This window comes from Cydia strobilella, chromosome 7 (genome assembly GCF_947568885.1).
Source record: "Cydia strobilella chromosome 7, ilCydStro3.1, whole genome shotgun sequence".
In the NCBI taxonomy this organism is placed as follows: Eukaryota; Metazoa; Arthropoda; class Insecta; order Lepidoptera; family Tortricidae; genus Cydia; species Cydia strobilella.
The window spans coordinates 6,842,031-6,865,780 of NC_086047.1; the positions used below are offsets into that span (position 1 = coordinate 6,842,031).

At 36.0% G+C, this 23,750-nt stretch overlaps 2 protein-coding genes across 4 annotated transcripts in view; both read left to right on the plus strand.

The window, feature by feature from the left end:
* LOC134743081 (uncharacterized) overlaps window positions 1–23,750 on the plus strand; it is a 222,626-nt gene that overhangs the window by 159,452 nt on the left and 39,424 nt on the right. The gene's annotated exons all lie outside the window — the stretch shown is intronic.
* On the plus strand, window positions 1,964–4,660 carry LOC134743024 (uncharacterized). Its single transcript, XM_063676292.1, has 2 exons — window positions 1,964–2,101; window positions 2,535–4,660. Exon 2 carries the CDS (start codon window positions 2,615–2,617, stop codon window positions 3,422–3,424), a length of 810 nt encoding a protein of 269 aa, XP_063532362.1. The 5' UTR covers window positions 1,964–2,101; window positions 2,535–2,614; the 3' UTR covers window positions 3,425–4,660.

A 23,750-nucleotide genomic window follows, 5' to 3' on the forward strand; every position in this document is an offset into this window, starting at 1 on the left:
TATTTTGTTCAATAAACACTTATACTACATGGTCAAATAAAAAAGGTACCATCCGATTTATATACATCAGTATTTATTTCACGACGACAGTCATATTTATGAAAAATAACCTAAAACGCTCTACCGTTTTCTCAAAGATAGGTAAATTGATTGTTTTTAGGCAATTATTATTGTATAGTTTTACATTTCATTTTGTCATCTAGTGAGAAAATTAACTCTTGATTTACTTAGAAACTTAGGTATCTACTTAGTTAAGTTATTTAGAAATATTTTCGTGCATTCATTTTCCAGTTAAATAAGTAAGTAGAAAAAGCGTCTACCATAAGATCCGTAATAATAATGACATCAAAAAATACCTAACTAATTAAGCTGGAGGCGCCGAATCGTCGTTTTGTCTCTTACTAGCTTAGTAAAATTCTGAAAATAAAATCTTTTGTTTCCGTACTTTGTGCACATATAAAGGAAAAATTGTGTGATGGTACGGAACCCCAAGGAACCCTTGGAGCGCGAATCCGGCTTGCACTTGGCCAGTTTTATTATAAGGTCATGACATCATGATGTTTCATTTTAAAGCTCCCTCCACACTCGTGCGCGAATCGCGGCGCGAAGCTGCGAACACGAGTGTGGAGCCTAGTTCGCTGATTAGCGACTTAGGCTCCAGACTCGCGTTCGCGGCTTCGCGCCGTGATTCGCGCATGAGTGTGGAGGGCCCTTATGATGAAATCGAGCGATCGAAATTCAAAAATCGCCCCCTAGTTCATTGATCTCCATCTCACTCTATTCCTGTAGCTTGATATGATAAAGTCTGTCAATCAACTTTGTCAGTAGAAAATGGCGCGAATTTCAAATTTTCTATTGGACGATAAACCTTCGCGCCTACCGTTTTTACATTTGCCGCTTTTTTCTACTGACGGAAATGGCTTGACAGACTATAGCTGTACCGGGTCGTGTAGACGCGGCTATAATAACTGGATGTTTGCATGGATTTTTAAGTCGATATTATGTTTTTATAGTTGGTCAAGCAAATCTTGTCAGTAGAAAAAGGCGGCAAATTTAAAAAATGTAGGCGCGAAGGGATATCGTCCCATAGAAAATTTGAATTTCGTGCCTTTTTCTACTGACAAGATTTGCTTGACAAACTTATAAAATACATAGAAAACAATAGTGGCTAATAAAGTTGGTTGATTGGCTAATTTTTATACTTTTTATGATTTCTAGAATACGAAAATTATAAAAAGTATAATTGTTATGCAATCCTTCTAATCAAAGAGCCGCCTGCTAGAGATTTTTTGAAATTGCCGCGTTTTTTCAGGTTCAACTTTCATTAGCCAGACTTTACAGGCTAGACTGACTAGAGGGTCTTGGGTCTACCGCTGCTAACATCGAAAAATCGAAAAATACTGTCTGTCCCTCGAATATACAAGAGCGATAGCGATAGAAAAGCAAGTCACGATTTTCGATTTTTCTTTGTTGGCGCCGTTGGCGGTAGGCCCTCAACAACGGAACAAACATTACTTAGTTAACTTAGTTTTTTTTTGTTTTTTTTTTATTTAAATTTGCCATAATTAAATTAATGAAGAACTTCCAGTACAACTTTTACTATCATTGCTACAATTAGGTGAACATTTCCGAGCATATTGGAGAAAACATAATATTGTTCTTTTGTATTATATTTTGTCAAAGGACTGTCTCATTTCAAACATAGACAGAGAGAACCATACTATCTTTATCTTACACTAGTACTAGCACCCAAAAGAAAAGGACGAGTATAGTTTTTTTTGTTTCTATTTACTTCCAATTTGGTTTGACCAACTATACCTACCTACCTACCTACCTACGCAAACGCAATCTAATCTTTAAAATTGCTTCATCGCGCCAACATTTTTACGAACGCAACCATAACATTTCCCGCGCGTTTACCCTGCCACTTACGGATAAATTTGGAACTACTTTGCGTCATGTCATGAAGGCTATCTATCTATATCTATGTACTGTGGACTCGTGTTTGTGTACGAAATTTTATTGTAACATTTCAGCTTTTATCGGAATATGAATATACAGTGATTGTGAATTATTTGCATGAGAATGCAGAGATTACCAGGTATGTTTTACTTTATTAAAAATATTGATTATGTAATTGTTAACAGCTACGAGAAGTATATGATGACGAGACATATTTTTATTGGATAAAGACATTTTCTAGCAGGAATAAATTGTAAAATAATCGTAATGAGTATTGTTTTTAATGTGTTGGTAACGTGTATCTACACATTTATTGGTTTACAATGACACCAAACTGACTGCATAACCTCAAACGATATTATCGTAACGCTTGATTAGTCACTAATACGTCCCGCTCTAATTAAACTATTTATCTAATTAGTGACAATTTCCTAATTTGTATTAATGAAACAGTTGTCATAATCTCCCTCTATCAAAAACACTGTAAATTTTGGCTAATTCATTTGCGTAATTTGGGCGGGAAAACCTTTTAAGTCAGAAAGTGTCTAATAATATATATTTTAATGTTTCAGATACACAAAACATACTTAACCTTGTGATATAAACAATCCCATATTTCATCTCTAAGAAACCTTGAGGCAATAGCATCATAATGAAACAAAGTTCTTCAAAATTGGCATCAAGGAGCAATGGCTACCAGTCTGATGATGATACTGTGCGATACAAGCTGAATACTGAGTTCTTTAACAATACAAACAAGGCTGCAATAAAGCCGAACAAGAAACAAGAAAATATAGAACCCGATGATGGTATTCGATACATGTTTCCAAAAGTTTTATTAAAAAATCTAGCAGTTGATAAGAAGCCCAAACAGAAAATTAAAGTTAACTTTTGGAGCAGCAAACAATCTCTAAACCGCATGCGCAAACCAGATGCAAAAAAAGAAACCTCAAATCGCAGGCACACAGTAGCTGTGCCACCTCTTGTGAGGTTAAATGATAAACCGAAGAACTCTGCTGTGAAGGTACGCAAACAGGTATCATTTCTCCCTTGTCCATTGTTCTCTGATAACCATGTACCGATGGTGACTGTACCTGATGACTTGACTATTCATCTTAATGAAGAAGAGGCAAATGATCTTGGCGAGGACTTAAACCAAGGAATAACTGAGCAAGACGCTGCAACTAAAAGCAAATTAAGTCATTTGTCCAAAAGGAAATCCCGCTCATTAACAACTCAAACGAGTCCCAAAGGCACAAAACGCAAGCAAAGCTGTGACGACTCTGATGGTAGGTCCCATGGAAATGAAAATGACCTAGAATTCTTCTCCAAGTATGTGGTACAAAAGTTAAGGAAAATGGAAACCAACCAACGGATTTACTCAGAAAACTTAATTAACACAGTTCTCATGTTGGGACAACTCTCCAAGTTGAATGGTAAATATAAAATATTAGAACAGTAATAATAGCGTGTTAAAATTAATTTTAAGAGTTACCCTTGTGTATTTGAGTTAACATGGTTGATAAGTTTGAAGAAATTGATTATTAACGTTTCAAAGAAAAGTATATTAACTTTAAAATGAGGAATGTTTAACAAAAATATTGTTACTACTTTAACTGAACTTGTGCAATAATAACTAACAACTAGCTCAAGTAAATTGCTTTCCAGCAAAATTCAGATCCCAATGAATTTGTTATGAATGTGACTCGCACAAGCCTAATTTTCTAAATGTAAAATAGATTTCCACAAACTTTTCATAATTTTAATAAATTGTAAAAACAACAAATATTGTAACATATTGTGTTCAGTCACATTTCCATTTCCTTATTATTTTGTAGCTTTAAGGTAACTATTTATACATAGTTAGTATGTACTTGTACATAATTATGATTAGCGACAAGAACTTGTCACTGATATAAGTAACAATTTACAAAAATAATAACTCTTAAGTACAGAAACTCTAATATTTATTTTTTAAGGCATAGTGTATCTAATGAAATGTCATGCATGTCTCCTGTTTAATTTATTTGTTAAAATATTTTCATTTAAAAACTATGTTTATAAACTAAATATTGAAACTATGGAATGATGTTAGTATATTTACTAAAATTTGCATATTTCTGGATTTTGTTTAAGCCTTCTTACATATCACGTATATTGTGCTAATTGTTATTTTTCTTGTGCTATTTGACTGTAATTTTATGTAATTAAGTTTTCTGTGCATACAAATTTTAGTTGTAACTGCACAAGCTGTGCTAACTTACATTTTTTGGGTGTATTTATTTTCTGAAGAAGTAAAGCTTCACCAGATGCATAATTGAAGGAATTATAAGTCAAGTGTTTTAGTGCAGTTTTCTGTGGTGAACTAGATGGCGCTGTACATCGCAATTTGGTTTGTGATAACAGGATTATTTAAGCGCCATGCAACTTCTACATCCATACTAATATTATAAATGCAAAAGTGTGTCTGTCTGTTACCTCTTCACGCTTAAACTGCTGAACCGATTTAGTTGAAATTTGGTATAGTTTGAGTCCCGGGGAAGGACATAGGGTAGTTTTTATCCCACTCCACGCAGACGAAGTCGCGGGCATATCTAGTATTATAAATGCGAAAGTGTGTCTGTGTCTGTCTGTTACCTAATAATCGCTAAACCGATTTAGATGAACTTGGTATGGGGATAGTTTGAGCTGTGGGGAAGGATATAGAACAATTTTTAACTCCGAAATCACCCCTTAGGGTGTAAAAATGGAGTGGAAATTTATAGTGGACCAATTTGGGGGTGAAAAAAGAAAGCATTAAAAACCAGAATGTATTAAAGCAGGCCTATGTTAATATTGATGCACTATGTGTGTCTTTTTCCTATAATTCCTTTATCTATGACTAGAAGTAAGTTTGAGAAGTCTAGTTTTTCAATGACGGTTATTTTTTTGTTATTGTCACTTATTTGTTACTATTAAGACTTAAAAGGTGACTATGACGTAATAATTTGAAAAGTAACCAGTCATCTATAGTTTTGGTTTGGTGAAACTTTACATGTTATGGTTGTTTTTTTACGTATTTTGTTCCACGGTTTTCACGCTGTCATTGTTGTAAGGGTAAAGATCTTTAAAAAGAAAAAAACTGATTTTTGGCAAAGTTTTTGTCCTTCGTCCATAAATTTGTGTAATGGGTAGTTTAATATTATGAATGGACTTTCTGTGATCCCATTTCAGCACAATGAAGCGGAAAGGAAACTGTTTATCTGTTGTACGAAAAGTAATGAAATTGCGTTAATATAGTTGTCAATTAAGAAAAGTATTTACACATTTACAAAACCTGATTGTTGTTCGCCAGAAACGATGACTTAGTTGAGTCTCGGTTTCTATATTAATATAAGGTATACATATTTTTAGAATCGAGATTGTACCTATGAGGTAGGAATTTCTGCCTTAAAAATAAAACTGTGAAATTAACAATATTATTTATTTTATTTAACATACCTAGCATAATCATGATCATTTATTTCGTAAATGCACACAAAACATTACACGTCAGAAACAGGAAAATACATTTTCTATCCATACTTAGTCCATCTAACTTTGCGCCCACTTTGACGTGACAAAGTTTGTTAAGTGTCACTTCCACACTTGCAAAATCTATGCAGAGTTAGCTTGGTCGGACCCTAGTTCAACTTTTTGTCAACCAAATGGAACCCTTGCCTTGCATGTTGCAATTCTTGCAAACCATGGCACTATGTCAAAGAACAAAGAAGAAAGAATAATACAACTTTTGGAACAACTCAAATTGTTTACGATCTGTGTTTTTACTTTTTATGTAGTCACACTGGTATATTAAATTATAAGTACCTACCTAAACTAATTTGATTTGTTCCCAAAGTTGTATAGATGGCAAGACCATCTCTCGCTATATCGTTATCCCGTAGGGGCGCAGATAATTCCTATAGTACGTGCAAGCATACAGTCAAGAAATTGGGACGGGTACCGCCGTGAGTGACGCCGTAGCCTAGTCCAGCCGGCCTAACCAAGATGATAATCGTTTGCGCCGTAGCGAACGAAACGCTCATGTCTCTATCACTCCCATATTAGTGCGACAAAGAGACGTTATGGCTCCTCTACACGATGGCCCGGACCAGATGCGATGCTTGAGGCGTAGCATCCATCATTCCGTACGGATACATTTTATCCATTACCTCACGCAATTACCTACTTATGAGGCTAGAAATATCGAAAGCAATTTATTTATAAAAGTTTTTACAGGTAGGTAGGTAAATAAATAAGTGGATAGGACAGCTACAAAATAGTAATCATACACCTCGTCCAATAAGTCCGAATACAGTACCTATACAAATATTGAATAAAATAAATGTACGAATAGTTACTACAATTAAATAGTTATTTGTTATACAAGGGTGCAAAGTTGTATTTTACCCGCGAGTGTTTAAACACACGAGAAGTAAAATACATTTGCACCCGTGTGTAACACAAAACTTTTCCCCTCACTATAGCGAGGAAAGTGCAACATCCACAGGCGTTAGATCATCTTCATCACTGGAATCACTCATTTTTTTACGATATTATAACAGAAAACTCTGGAAGTTGTGTATTTTTACGCGAGTCGGTGAGAAAAGTTTTTAAGTAAAAAACTTGTTGACAATGTTGACATTTCTGACGTATAAAATGTCAACGATGCGTTTTGAAATTTCATCGACTCAACTTGTGCTTTCAGAATTATATTTAACATCATTATAAAAAAACAAACGTTTCTTAAGGGGCCCACTGACTATCAGTCCGCCGGACGATATCGGCCTGTCAGTTGTTCGGAACTGTCAAATTTTTGTTCTAACTGACAGGCCGATATCGTCCGGCGGACTGATAGTCAGTGGGCCCCTTTATGGAATTTTAAGGTTTATGACTTAAAATCATTAAATAAAGCTAAATTTGGTATTTTTTATTAGATTCTCAAACCATTTATTTAATGATATTTAATATCGAACGAACCATTATCATGAGCGTTTTACGTTTTGTTATCTGTCAAGCTACTTAAACACGCTCCGTCCAAGGTCAAATTACTTTCCCCACTAGTGGATAAAACACGTTTTTCCCCTCTTGTTTTGAAGGATAAAAAACAACTTTCCGAGCTAGTGAGGGGAAAATTATATTTTATTAATGGCACACGTAATATATTTACAACAAATCGGAGTTACTCGACCTTTAACTTTTTTTACCAGCCTCAAACGCTTCTCGAATGAATCACACGCAGCACGCACGATTTCCATTGGCATTTGGTCCCAAAAACGCTCGATAACCTTTTTGAAATGATCCAGGTTTATGATTTTATAATCATGTAGTTTCGAAAGCATGTACGACCATACAAAATAATCTACTTAATACGTTCAAGTCTGGAGAACTGGGTGGCCATTCGTATCGACAAAAATCTGTCAAATTAGCCTGAACCCAAGTCTTGTTGGAACACATAATATTCATTACCAAACACACATTTTACATTTGGGGCAACAATCTCCTCCAAAACCTCGGTTTTACAGTAAAGTGCGTTAATTTTAACGCCTTTATCTATAAATACTAAAGGTAGTTTACCCCTCTTACATACTATAAGAGGGATATACTGCACCCCACACTATGACCGATGGTGAGGTCTGGAACCAAGGAACATTTTTCTGGTTGTCCGGAATGTCTTCTATCCGTGGTGCCCACAATCGATCATTTTGGGCATTATAAGGCTGTTCTAACAAAACAGTTTCGCGTAAGAAAAAACAAACTCGTCATCTGCGTGCCAAGAAAGTATTATGTTTTTGCTCTCCTCTCTCTCTCCACTCTCTTTTTCTTGGTCGCTTCGGAAATGCCATGTACTTTGCGTTTTTTATAAGCATGCCAAAAGATCCACCATCAAAATATTGTGCACCGATATTAAAATAAGAATTTTATGGCCTGTAATCCGTATGTCTTTAGAGTCAAGGTAAAAAAACGTGTATTCAGAGTTCACTTATTGGACACGGTGTAGGCTCCAAGTTTTTCAGGTTAAGGCCAAACGTTATCATTTAACATTTATTATGTCGACGCTCAGAAGAAGTATCTTCTGAGTTTTCAGGTATCAGCCGGTCTAGCTAAGGTGACAATCTCTATCGCTACGACCACGAAACGCTTTGTGTCTCTCTATCACTCTCTCTTCCTTATTAGTGCGACAGGGACAGTTGCGTTTCGATCGCTACGAAGCGTAAGCGATTGGCATGTTGGCTACGCGGCCAGATAATGCATCATTGACAATAAGATTTTCAGGTAATACAACTTCAGTTATCACAGACATCAGTTAAAACTAATTTTCAGATAAAGATATTATGGGCTCTCTCTGTATTTTATTCGCATTTGTTAAAAAATATTAGCGAACTGATAATAGACCTGTTTATCTTAAGACTGAAAAATCGGCCATAAATCACAATCATTGTAATCCGTTTAGGTAAGAGTAAATTTCGTAAAAGGTACCGTTTCTAAACGTTTTAAGTATATATTTCATGAGTTTTCTATATGTCACGGTAACCAAAACAATATTATAAAATTTTTAAATCAAAACCATCCAACCCATATGAATCATATTTTTGGAAAAGGATAAGGACATTTTTATTAAGAATGGCAAATCGATTCCAAATTTTAAAATGATCTTTAATAATATCAATTATTGCTTGTTGTCAAAACGATTGAACTTATGGCGCAAAATACTAGTACTTTGTGCCGGTTCTATATGTTAGTAAAAATGGTTAGTTCAATGGTGCAAATATTTTTTTTTTATACGTATAACGAATCTTGCCAACACGTATCTATGATTAAATTTTCTTCGCTGGTTAGATACATTGCCAATTTTCACAAGCAAACGTTGCTTCGCTATTACTATTACAAAATGTAAATACATCTTAATACTTACATTATAATATTTCATAATAATAATTGTTCAAATTTATGGCAAATTCTGATTTATTATTCATGATGAGATGTTTGCCAGCGGTTGCCGCGCGACGCCGAGACTCGAGCTCGAGACACGCTTCCATCTGCCCTAGGCTGTTATTAGAAAATTTCCTTAATCTAACCAGTATAATTGTGATCTCCGATCACACACAGTCGTTGTGGCTTTCGAGGTCAATGGTTATATTGGGTCGTCTGAATCAAACGCTCGAGCGATTGCTACCCAAGTCCTAGCCTCAGTCACGTCCCGCCCGCCTTATACAACGCACTGCTGCGGAAAACGGAAAAACATCATACGTCCTTTTCCTTTTGTGTATAATACATTCGTGAACTCATGTTTATATGCGTTTTTCATACCAGAAAAAAATTGGATAATTTTAGGCGGTATTTAATAGTGTTAAAATGTAGTTTCGTGACTGTTATAGTTTTATTAGTTCCATTTTAGTAAGTTGTGCTTTTTCATCTTGACTTCTTAGAAAATTATAAAAAAAAATTTTTTAAAGAGTAAAGTCGTTTCTATCAATCTAGATACCTAATTTAGAAAATATCTTGTAATTGTAATGTGCAATCAACTACGCTGAATTAGTGTGTAAATTTTGTACTACCGATACCGCCGCGCCATAATTTTAACGTTCTTCCTGTCGTTTGTTTGTTTAACAGACACTTGACTTCATAACAACCCGAAGTAGGTAATTAACTCGGTGTAACTTTGACCTTCGCTCAACCTCGACCTACAGTGATTTGCCGGGATTTTCGTGCATAACTCCATTATAGGTTGTATCAAGATGGACCTAGTGCACCGGTTGCATTACTTGGTGCTGTCTCAGAAATCGGATTTGATGACTATGGAGAGGGAACAGAGGCTGCGCGTGCGGCGGCAGTCCAGTCTTCCAGAGTATAGTAAAGCGAACAAGACCAGACAGCGGCTTGAACAGGCTTACTTTAATGATGTAAGTTGTATAGTTAATTGTTGAAACATGATTGAACTTGCGTTTGTAGTCACGGATTAATCCTGATAGGGGATTCATTCATAAACAAATATACTCATGTGTTTAGATTATGATAATTATTTAAATATTCATGCACTTAGACATAGATCGAGTCGATCTCATTATATTTCCCACGCGATCTTTCACACACATTCTTTACCCATTAAAAAAATTCTAAATACAGTTTCCATGTTTTTTTAAGGGTAGGTTAAAAACGGGACCCTATTACTAAGACTCCGCAGTCTGTCTGTCTGTATGTCACCATTGTCACCTCATGAACCGTGATAGCTAGACAGTTGAAACTTTCACAGATGATGTATTTCTTTTGCCGCTATAACAACAAATGCTAAAAAGTACGGAACCCTCGGTGGGCGAGTCAGACTCGCACTTGGCCAGATTTTTTTATAAGATACTTTACACATTTAAACTTTCAACCCCTTTTTAATACCATTAGGGGAGTAGTTTTGTTATAGCTTGAGCTGAGCGTAGAAGGGGTACAGTCACGTACTTCCCTTTTTAGAGTTCCGTACCCAAAGGGTAAAAACGGGACCCTATTACTAAGACTCCGCTGTCCGTCTGTCTGTCATCAGGCTGTATCTCATGAACCGTGATAGCTAGACAGTTGAAATTTTCACAGATGATGTATTTCTGTTGCCGCTATAACAACAAATACTAAAAAGTACGGAACCCTCGGTGCGCGAGTCCGTCTCGCACTTGGCCGGTTTTTTATAATAGAGGATTATTACCTTTAATGTAAACGGAATTCGTAGAGGTATAAAATTGATATTTGGAAACGATGGTTGCATTTAAAAAAAAAAAAACCCTAATAATACCTAAAATGAGGCATGATCATCTTCATAACATAACACCATTATCACTGTTCTTAGCGCTAATATTTCGGTCTACACGCGTAACTTCGTAATCCAGGGCAGCAATTATAGTTCAGCAATTAATACTTCTTTTACGAAATACCGTGATACTTAATTAAAGGCGGTGTCCAATTAGAATAATTCTCAAAACGGCCTTTCCAAAAGCTAGTTCCTTTGGGGCTTTGAACAAAAAGATGGATCAGATAACCCGCTTCCCATCATTTGATAGCAGCCTTTTATGGCCAAGTTTTATTTCTACTCGACACGACATTCCGAACTATCTTCGAGTTAAAACGTATAGAAGGATCGTTAAGCATACCAAACGCTGCGATAAATCGCCGTAGTGACATAGTAAAACCTTATCACAAGACGCCTGCCACGCAGGAGAAGCAGGAAAACACGCAACAGTGTATAAGCTTAGACCACTTAACCCACTTACTATAACTATGGCTATTTAAATACCTACCTCATTTTGTCGTCGCTACATCTATGAAATAAGTACCTATATATGCCACCGAATGCACCGAGTCGTGCAACGATTAAAAATACCTTCAATTTGCAATAAATAATGTTTGCAACTTACAATAATTTAAGGTTAGGAGCGATACACGATACGACCCACGCTGGGCACAGGTCTCCTTTTTCTGGAAAAAGGGATCTTGTAGGAACTGGTAGATAGAACATAAATCCTCTTGAAGAGGGCTTAGGCTCTATCGACAGGGGTCGGGAAATGACACTATTATTTTGAATTTCTCCGCAAAAGAAGCCTATGCATTATGCAATGCAGGTTTTTCATAAAAAAACAATTGGTAAGTAAATATTAAACAACATTTAGTAGGTACTATTTATATTATATTAGACGTAGTAGACATTCACAGAATTCGATCCTACTATTAGTCATGTAGAAAGCAAAACAAGCTCTGAGAGGCCTAACTGATGTATTTCACGCGCCTCCACTATACACTAGTAGCACATAGGTAAGTCCCAAAAGAACTTATTGATACCTTATTCCGTTCAGCAACCAGCACTTTTCTTACGTTTATTTGTTTAGCCTGTCGTTTCTAACATGTCGTTACTGTCTTGGTCGCAGGAAAACTGGCGGTGTTTATTTAAATATCCTGGTACCAAGGTTTTACGATTACCTTTATTTATTATGACTAGGATCTACTTAAAAACTGTCAATTGTAAGTACGAGTAAGTACATACTTACTTAAACGTCCATAATATTTTTGTGACAGAAAAGTGCCCAGGACGAAGTGATGGACAAAATAAATACCTTCGAGGCGGGTATATATACGAGTACGAGTACCTACCAAGGGCTAGATATCTACCAAGGTACTAAGGTGGGCGAATATTATAGTCAGACCCTGACTGAAGGGAGTTAATAGGTACGTACTTTAGTTAAGTGGCTTTTAGAAGTAGGTTTAGTTACTAAACATATTAGACACTTCAGAACTAGTCCATTGACCCTTAAGTCAAGCAAAAAATTGAAAGATTAGACGATAGTTTTCCGACCTTTCTTTGCTTTGTGTAAAGTCGCCATCAGATATATCGGAGCAGCCAAGGTGCTCAAAAATATCTAAACACTTCAAACTTCAAAAATCATTTATTCCAGTAGGCTTAATAATCAATTAATAAGCACTTTTGACGCATACACACGCGCATTCTAATGCCTTGACAATAGAGGCGTGTTCAGATATTTGTGAGCACCTTGGCCGCTCCGATATATCTGATGGTGACTGTACCTATCTACACGTCACCTTCGTATAGTTGTCAATTTATTTTTCAATCTCGACCGTTGTCCAAAACTATTTCGTTTTGATGAACTTCCAACTCTTCGTTAAATTGGATAGGAGTTGTTTGTATTGTTATGTAGTGAAGTTTGAACTACGGTTGTCTTCCATGTTTGTCGACGGATTAAATGTAAAGACCCATGTAGGTATAGGTATAAGTGCTTATGCTGTTAGTGAAAGGACTTAATAGAAATATGTAATAGTGTGTTTGACATTTCTCTTTTTTAGCTTTGATGTGAATTTAGAGGAAAGGGGACGACCGGTTCTCCATACAAACGCAGTCCCCAACCCCATTTCCCACTCTGGACAGCATTACTCAAAATATTTTTATAAAATTAGATGTTTACTAATTACAAATTTTTAGTGGCGTACCCCGCTTTATCGCATGACTTTACCGTAGGCGTTTCTATCGGGCAAATCGGGAATGCCTTTTTAGGTAGACAGGCAAGGCAATCCATTTGAGTTGTCTCCACTGGGTATTACCTACCACAAATCTCGTTCCTCCTGGAAACAGTTGCGGCCGAATTCTTGAAGAGTGAAATACGAAATAGAGCAATTCCATATGATATTTTAATCATGTTAACGTTTCAGGAATCACTTAGTATGCAGGTACTATTTATACTTACATGTAGACCACGCATACGCCATTGATATTAGTATTCGCCAAATATTGTGCTTGCTGACATCATATCATTGCGTGCTGTGAATAACATGTAAATCACAATCGCGTTTTATCCTTACCAATAAATAGCCCAAAGATAACTTTGGGCTATTCGTTCTTCATACTCGAATTATTTTATTTATATTTTCCATATTCTCTTTTAATTTATTAGTAAGAATATGAAATGGAAATTGGGAACTATACAAAATTCTGTGTTGGAGCAAAAATCGAGAATGTAGAGTACAGTCGCCATCAGATATATCGGAGCGGCTAAGGCGCTCACAAATATCTGAACACGCCTCTATTATCAGGGCGTTAGAGTGCGTGTTCAGATATTGTGAACACCTTGGGCGCTCCGATATATCTGATGGCGACTGTACAAGTGAGATTAGCAATATATTATTCAAAAAGGTCGGTGGTTAACTATTCCCTTAAGAAATTATCATAAATATGAATGGAATAAACATTTTTGCGAAAGTCCAAACTTTCACTTAATGTATGTTATTTACAAGAAAACTGTATACCTACCTTTTTCTCCATTCGGAGTAATCTTTCATATCTGAGATCCCTAGGGTCAGTAAGAACTTGATAAAGCACCAAACGTAAAGTTTTTCAGGTAGCAGCGCCCTTGCTGTAAATCAAGAGACCGGATCTCATAAATACTAACACGTCCGAGATGCATATCTACCATGGTGTCCACTAGTCTTATATAAAAATCAGTGTAGTCCTTGAAACTGCGTTGTTTCAATGAGCTGAGCTGACCTTGTCGATGTAATGTCAATGTCGCTCCTTAATACTTAAATCCAATATCTAGCCAAACAGCAATTGAACATAAAATAATAATACGACAAAAGTTCGCAAAGAAAAAAAGAGTTTATATAGGTACATAGTAGGTAGGTTAAATAGGCCCTCTAAGTTGAAAGGGAGCTCTATAGAAAGACATGTAAATGAGTTAATTTGCATCCCTCAGTTTTCTCGCTGTTACCACCTTAAACGTACCTACTTTGAAAATAGGGATCTTCAAATTTACGTTGCCGAAGTTAGTTTTAAATTGTTGTCATGAACAATTTAGGTATTTACAGGCGTAGTTTACAAATAGGTAACATCGAACAGTACGTACAACGCGTCAAATTTATTTAAAAATATTTTTACTGACATGACTAATTTTTAACAAATTTTTAACAACTTCTATTGCCTACACGTGGCCTCATCATCATCATCATAACTTAAGAGCTTTGCTCTTGTCGGTGGAGTAATTGCCAATCCTTTCTTTCCTGAGCCAGTCTTTTGATTTGCTCGTACGATGCATTCACGTGGCCTACATTGTGGAAATAGAAAACTCGCGAGAACTGTGCTTACAGAATTTTTGCTTACCGCATCTCTCTAACTCAGATTCACCATAGGTGTGGCTAGTATTATGAGCATCAAGAGCGAAATTACAAACGCTTGCTAAGCATTGGCGAATCGGAAGTTCAAGAAAACCTGCTTAAGTGAATCAAGAATCAAATGTTTTGGACTAGTAGCTCTTCCAGGCATTTTGAACAAGGCGCTCAACTTCCTTGTCTTGCCTGTTACTGAAAGACACTAGTTGGCCCAAGTAGATCTACTCGTCAACATAGTGTATGATCTGCCCGTCTCCCTCGACACTATTACGTTTCTTGCTATTGGTCATCACTCGAGTCTTTGCGCTATTCATTCGATTTATTTAAAGTCCAATCAAGTTTTACGTTTACTTATGTTTATTACGCTACACTGTTTTGCCTGAGAACTTGACTCGCCCTCGTGCCTTGTTTCAGATAGGAATTGTACTAGATCGCGGCAACGTTGAAGTGTTCATTAGGGTTCACTCTCTTACGCCCTTCGAATGAATACATCCGTGCTCACTTTTGTAAACTAACTTTTCCTCAGTTTTACCGTAATAGGGCTATGCTGCCTTGTGATAGTTGTGAACCTTGCATTATATAAGACATTTATATAAAAAGTTTTTGTTACGCAACATCCTCCCTGCAAGGGCCCGTTTACTCATTGATTAGTGCTTATTGCGAGTTTATACATTTGCTAGTGATCCCAAGTGGCGATCATATAAGCTCGCATTCACACTAATCTTTTAATCAATGTGTAAATAGACTTTAAATTCTTCTTTTAATTTAAACGGTTAGAATTCTAAAATTGCAGCTGTAGAGAGAAACGCTATTTTGACATTTTAATGCATATTCGAGATTGTTGCCTTTCATCAAATGTTTATTGTAATCGTTAAAATGTGTCAAATGTCCATATTTTTGTCAATATTTAACACATTTAAAATAATGGGTAGCGTATTTTTACGGAACACGTCCATCAACAATGACTACAATGAGTATACTAAAACCAATCAACTTTTTTTCATTCCATTTGGCATTTATCTGGTTCGATTGTTTGAAGCGCCTCGACAGCGCTACGCGGCTTGAATATGTCAGGAAAATATGCGATTTACACATGATTTACACATTAATGGGTTTCAGATTGCATCTATCATATTCGATACCTACCATTTACCAAGATAAAATCTATATTATACTCACAATCTCAGTATTGGAGTACATTTGTGTGTAAAGACTGTACAAGATTAAACCCGGCCACGCATGATATGGTAAATATTTTTTTCATATCACATACTCTGAATGTGTTGTGTCGTTGTTGTTCTAAAAAGTGCGCAGTAAGTGATACGTTTTTGCTCTAGTGCAGAAAAGTGGTGTACTCCTCTGCGTCCCCGTCCCACGAGCAACTGGGTAGAAACAAAATAAATAAAATTGTGTCTTTATTTCCCCGCCTGGAACAATTAGTAATTGTTTTAATTTTACTAATCCCGCATTGATTTTTTTTATCAAAAATTATGTAAGTAAATTGTTAAAATAAATTATTCTTGATTTCTTTTGTTGAATTGTATTTACTCGATTTCAGAAGGCGGGAACCGAAATGGACCGCGAGCCAGGCGCAAATTTCGTCAGTCATCGCCTCCCGGGCGAAAACTCGTATAGCGGTTAATGGCTATGTATGATGAACCCTCGTTGGTGGGTTGAGGAATGGCAGCCACCGAAGCGCGTAACACGGTCTTTCCACCGCGATACAACCGGCTGACGATTTGTTTTATTAACAATAGCATCTAAACTATCATCTAACAAAGTATCAAACGGGAGGCGATGACGCCGATGACTGAAAAGAATTTTCTTTTTTACATGTTCATGTGACCAGCTGACGGTCTTTCCACAGCGATACAATCGGCTGACGATTTTGTTTATTTACAATAGCATCTGAACTATCATCTGACAAAGTATCAAGCGGGAGGCGATGACAAAAAAAAAATTATAGACTTTATTTGCTTCCATTCCTCAACCCACCAACGGAGCGGCAGCTGACGTTCACGAGGGTTCATCATACATAGCCGTTAACCACTATACGAGTTTTCGCCCGGGAGGCGATTGGTCATGAAATCTGTTCCTGGCCCGCGGTCTAAAAGGAATACACCAAAATTATTGTTTTTAAACCTTACACTTGCGTAAATGAGCAAAGGCATAATCTTATACAGCTACAGTTAAACGTTGGTATGATATTAAATGGGGGTTTAAAGTTATTTAGCACTATATTCATGAAAATAAAACAAAATATAAGATAAAAATTGCTTATCTTTTTCATTAAATTGTTATTTATTTAAGTAACATTTAAATTTTGTAAAATACTTTTATTATGTTGGCTAAATGAGTAGGATGCCATTGACTATTGGGAGTATTAGAACGAAAAAGTAAAAAAATAAAAAGTAAGCAAATTTAATATAATGAGCAAATCATTTTAAAATTACTGCAATTTGTTAAAATAAGTGTGTTTTCGTAAATATTGCAATCTAAATGTTTTTCGCTAGGGGTTTTTTATCTTCACACATGTAAAGTCTCCGATTGCAAGTAAGTCCTAAGGAAAAGAATCATGGCCGTAGGTCTATTAGGTACTTTAATTACTGATTTAGCAAAATTACCTTGTCTTGTTTGATTTCCTCGCATTCGATATGAAAAGTAGAGTTAGACACTCGGGTGAAAGGCACCATTTCCATCTCGGACTATTGGCGCTCGAACGCAGTGAGGACTACCTCGACAGGCATGGGTGCCTTTCAACCCTTGGTTAACAATTTACTATAAATGAATATGCATTTTCAAGCAGCACTTTTTTAAATAATTTTTGGTTATCAAACTACATAATAAAATTACAAACATAATATAACATTTGAAAGGAGTACTCGGTAATTCTCAGTTATTGCCGTAGTCGTTCCAAATAATTCGAGAGCCGACTCATACATTATTGATCATTTCCCAGAGCCGCCATGGTTGTTTTTCCTAATAAAGGTATATAGGCCTTTCAAACAAAAGCTTCAATAGTTTACAAAATACCTACATTATATACATATATACCTACATTAGCCATTTTATTTGTATAGGAATATAGACTTGAATATAGGAAATAAATAATAGCACGCTTAACCTGATTCTTGATGATGATAAGTAGAAGCGGATGACATAAGAAGTTTTCATCACATTCTCAAATCAGGGTCCTTTGTAACCACCTGTCGCGACGTCGTGAAGATACCTAATTTACAAGAGGAAAACCAGAAAATACCTACGTTTCTCCAATGTGTTGAGTGTTGACATTCTAACAAATTAGGTACTTATACCTACTGCGCCGCGTTATATGATTTCTGCGGCAAGTAAAACAACCTAAATCCATAATATATTATCCCTAGTAGGGATTCCTACTAAAACTAATTATAAATCCGAAAGTAAAGTGGTCTTTCTGTCTATCTGTTACCTCTTCAAGTCTTCACGCTTAAACCGCTGAATCGGTTTGGTATGGAGATAGTTTGAGGCCTGCGGAAGAACATATTTAGAATAGTTTTTGGCAATCATTATTCATCACCATCATCATCATCCTACGCAGACGAAGTTTAGGGCAGAAGCTAGTAATATTGTGAATATTCAAGTAACTATGTATGTATGTTTGTCTGTAGTATGTTACCACTTCACGCTTTAACCGCTGAACTGATTTAGTTGCAATTTGGCATTGAGATAATTTGAGTCCCGGAAAACGGGATAGAATAGTTTTTGTCTCGAAAATCATCCCTTACGTTGGCTAAAAGAAGGGTGAGATTTACTACGGAAAAAGTCGCGGGTAGAAAATAGCAAATATAAAAATAGACAACATCTAACAGTTAAAACCTTCAGATCAGATGGCAGTCGTTTTCGTAAAAACTCGTAAATTCTTGAGATTAGTTGTCCAGCGGACCCCAGGCTTCCATGAGCCGTGGCAAAATGCTAGGATAACGCGAGCAAACCAGTTTTATAGTAGATACCGCTTGAGAAATCATAGCGTTGTTCACCCTGAGACCCTTTAAAATGATGACTGGATTGTTAGCAGCATCTGGAGTGATAATTATCTCAGAACTGAGGCTCCAGTATTACAAAAGAGACAATGTTTGTTATTTTGTATGTGAATAATAGGTATGTATGAACCAAATAAATAAGATAGTTACCTACACACCTACTTAGAAAAACCTCCAAATGATATTGCTCTTAATCCATAATTCGTTGTCGTCAACCATAGTGTACGAATTATTTTAGGCCTTTAAGCAAATATAAGAAACGAGTGGGTAAAACCGCCTAATTCGATTCGTAACCCTCGTCTCGAATACCCTTTCTAAGAACAGTCGAGTGGCACGCGATTGAGATCTAGATGTCGCGCATTAATTTAATTCGCTTGGTTCTTAAATTGTTTACAATAAATAAAATGCCACACTACGATTTCATCAACGCTTAAGGCTGATTTACATTTTCCTTAATTTAAAACTTGAGTTTATCTAATATTCACGTAGTACAAGTATGTCGCGTAGTACAGGTTTTTTCCCTAAGTATATTAAATTATTCATAAAAAAATATCATTGATAAACGTGTTTAGGTAATATTTTACTGCACGCGAAGTATCAAAGTAATACGAGCGCTGTGTATTCTCACCTATATCGGGGTGATCGACCGTACTAAATACAATACCAAAATATGTTATCATGAATGAGCTGTTACAAAGATTTGAACTTTAGTACTATCGCGATACAGTTGCTTTTTAAACGGCATTATTGCTGTTGGAACAATGGCAAGTTGGAAGCTTTGGGCCCGTCATAAAAGAAACAATGGCTTTTGTTTAACAGATTAGGGTCTTAGGCGTAAAAATCACTTGAGAAAATTCATACTATACGAGCAAAGTGGATGTTTTTCACTTCTTGTAAACATTTTCCTTGAGGTCGATTCTAATTTAACAACTTCTGAACTGGTTTTGATAAGACATTGAGGATAGCCTTGGTAATTAGCAAGCATCTCACGCACAACTTTCACTTCATTTCGCATGCACTAATCAGCCTGAGCGATCTTCGATGTCGCTCAGGCTGTATTTAAATATGATCATAGCAAAGTCGTATCAAAATAAGATCAATACCGTTGTTTGAATCTCTTTAAAGATCGTCATAAATCTGAGAAATCGATTTTATCGAAAAGCTTGTATTCGAAAATGTATGTTTTCTTTGTTTTTACAAGCTTTTGTTTAACTATGTAAGTAAAAATTGTATGTAGTTATGTACATAAGTATAACTATGTTTGTACGGGTCTAATTTTGCAAGTTAAATTTGACCCACTTTTTCCGATGAAGCTGAAAATTTGCACACATATGTAAGTAAGTCGGGTGACAATGCAATATTAGGGTACAGTCGCCATCAGATATATCGGAGCGGCCAAAGCGCTCACAAATATCTGAACACGCCTCTATTGTCAGGGCGTTAGAGTGCGTGTTCAAATATTGTGAACACCTCGGCCGCTCCGATATATCTGATGGCGACTGTACCATCGAGCTGATCTGATGATGGACACAGGAGGTGGCCAGGTTGTTTTATCACAGTTCCTATGATAAAACAACGCAACCTAATTGTGATTGGGGTTTTTAGAATTGTCTCAATGAGTATTAGTTGCCTGTGAAAAGAAAAGTACAGTCAGCGATAAAAGCTTGTACCAAAAATTAAATTTTTCCCAAAAACTTATTGAGTCATTCCGCAAGATATAGCCTTCTGTAAGATGCCAAGGTTTAATACTTTTAGAACTCTGTACTGTGCCATAATAATAGCGTGCCAAGGTCTTTTTTTTATTTCACAAATCAGAATTTATCTTGATCGTTGAGTATTTGCAGTGACATTATACCTATTCGTTGCATTTTTACATACGGTACGTAATAAGATTTCATGTTTACTCACGAATAATTAAATAATTTAGGTACTTTTTGACGACATTTGTTTCATTTTTCAGTCTGTTTGATTGTATGTACATATGTAGGTTTTTGTGTAAAATTTTAAATCAAATAATAATAATATAATTCGGCCTAAAAACGTCCCACTGCTGGGTATAGGCCTCCTCTCATACGCGTGAGGGCTGGGGCTATAGTCCCCACGTTAGCCCAATGCGGATTGGGGACTTCACATACACCTTTAAATTTCTTCGCAGATGTATGCAGGTTTCCTCACGATGTTTTCCTTCACCGAAAACCTAGTGGTAAATATCAAATGACAATGAATGATAAATCTTTATAAAAACTTTTTTGTTTAATTGTAGACCGTTATATTTCCGGGCAATTGTAAGAATTATATACATTTACTAGGAATTGTATACACAATGACGGATTACATACATTTCCGTTAAAATTGATATATATTCCCCACGAGTCGTTTCTTTAAATAAGTAATCACTTTGCCAAATACTTTTTCCAAGCTTGGACAAACTGTAAAGCAGCAACAACTCGTTAAGTTCACAATACAATACAAACAAAACACAACAGACTCACAATCAGACTGACTGAACTTATTTTGTTCGTCAAACGCCTACTTCTTGTAATAACTAGGACGCGAATGGTCTGCGTGGAGCTGCGTCGCAGCATGCGGAGGGGGCCTATGTCTGTCCCAAGTCCCAACTTCCCTGCAAATCTGCAAAATGCTGCTGCGTCGCCTTCGCCTTAGCATACGCTTAGCCTAATAATGGTTTCGTTCTTAGGCTTAGAACGCACTGCGGTTTTTTTCTTGCGGTTTCAGTCTTTTAAGTGCATGCGCTTATAAAGCATGCCGTACGATACATTCTTTGCGCTTGCGGAACCGCTTTTGAAAAAAACGCAGTGCGTTCTAAGCCTTAAACAGAAAAGGCCGCAATTTCCTTAAAAAAGGTTTTTTAAGGAATCCATAAGGTATTAATGAATCAACACAATCCCAATAACTTCCGGCGATCGTTCGTTTAGATGCTTGATGCTATTAGAATAGAAAATTCTTTTAGGTATATGCGTTATTCATAAACGCGTTTCTGGCCTGAATTAGCTGTGAATCGTTTGTCTTTATCTGTCATTTTGGCTTATGTATTTGTAAGAAAGGAATAAAACTTAATTTAACTAAATCAAGTCCGTAAAGTTTTATGAATAATGGGTTAACACTACAAGTGGCTTCCTTATAGTCTGTCAGATGCGCTCGGTGCAGCCCACGCTTATGCTGGTGGCTGCCATAAAAAGCCCACTTTTGTTCATCTGAAATCGAAAGACAATCAAATATCTAGAACAAAACTTTATTAATATAAATCTCTAGATAGAAACAAACTCTTTATAAATAGTCGATAGATAATATCTGCCTGCGTCATCAAATTCCACTTGATTCTTTATACATACCGCTTTAATTATGATCGGTGCAAACAAACCGGCAAAATTCAATCACAAATTTATCACGTCAGCGCCATGACCACCTACACAAATTGTTTTTAGAGTTCGGTAGTCGAACAGGGATAGAAATAATTTTTCCCCTCACTAGCTCGGAAAGTTGTCTTTTATCCTTCAATACAAGCGGGGAAAAACGCGTTTTATCCACTAGTGGAGAAAGTAATTTGACCTTGGACGGAGCGTGTTAAGATAACAAAACGTAAATCGTTTATGACAATGATTCGTTCGATATTAATTATCATTAAATAAATGGTTTGAGAATCTAATGAAAAATACCAAATTTAGTTTTATTTAATGATTTTAAGTCATAAACCTTAAAATTCCATAAGAAACGTTTGTTTTTTATAATGATGTTAAATATAATTCTGAACGCACAAGTTGAGTCGATGCAATTTCAAAACGCATCGTTGACATTTCATACGTCAGAAATGTCAACATTGTCAACAATTTTTTTACTAAAAAACTTTTCTCACCGACTCGCGTAAAAATACACAACTTCCAGAGTTTTCTGTTATAATATCGTAAAGAAATGAGTGATTCCAGTGATGAAGATGATCTAACGCCTGTGGATGTTGCATTTTCCTCACTATTGTGAGGTGAAAAGTTTTGTGTTATACACGGGCGCAAATGTATTTTACTTCTCGTGTGTTGAAACACTCGCTACGCTCAGGATTCTATTTTAGAACCACTCGCTTCGTTCGTGGTTCACCTATAGTATCCTTTCGCTTGCTCGTGTTTCAATTCTACACTCGCGGGTAAAATACAACTTTGCACCCTTGTATAACAAATAACAATATTGTTTTGCTCTTTAAAAAATTTTTTCATTGTCGGCACGTACTTTCATTTCTCTCTCCGTGAGGTTTTTGCCATACAATAAGACTTAATTACTGAGAATCTAAATCTTTTGTAACTATGTACTTTTGAAATTAATTGCGATGTTATCTAAATGACCTGCGTACATAGGTATACCTACTAATTGTTTGCCCAAATCACGCTGCCCTAATAGATTTCGTGCACGCGATATGAAGCATTGGTATGTTATTAATCGTTGCCAACTACATTAGTGTAAGTTAAATACCACGGTATTAACACCCTATTGAAAGATCAGAATTTGTTTAAGAATATATACAGGGTGTCCTTAGCCGAAATGTACATATGCATTAGCGTATTTTGAATCAGTATACCAAGTATCATAACAATCGGTGTAGCGGTTACGAATAAATTAACAAATTATTATTTTTTTACTTTAGAGCAACCTATGCGTTAATAGCTCCTGAGGTAATACATAGTATGAAACCTTCTTCGACCTTATTGATATTTTTATTTTATTTATGACATTAAAAAGATTCTGACTTTTGACTAATGTCATCATTGCCGCACATTTTCGAACAAGATGTCAAAAATACTGTACAGCATGTTTCTTTTTGTTGTAGATCATTGGAATTAATTTTTGTTTGAAAATTTATTTTTTTATCTTTTGTTCTAATTCAAAAATATTAACGTTGGAGCATTCCTGAGAAGTAACCCTACGTGGGATTTCAGGCTTTGTCCAATGGCTAAGGTCACCCTGTATATGTATTGTTAAATCAGTTTCGTAAACGACCCTGTCAATATCGATAAAGCTACCTAACAATATCTATGGATAACAGACTAAAAAATATAAGTACCTAGGTTTCATTCATGGAAGACACCCTTTTCCTAG

What these genes read in the sequence shown, in the direction of transcription:
- LOC134743024 (XM_063676292.1), top strand. Translation starts at nt 2,615, where the DNA reads ATGAAACAAAGTTCTTCAAAATTGGCATCAAGGAGCAATGGCTACCAG.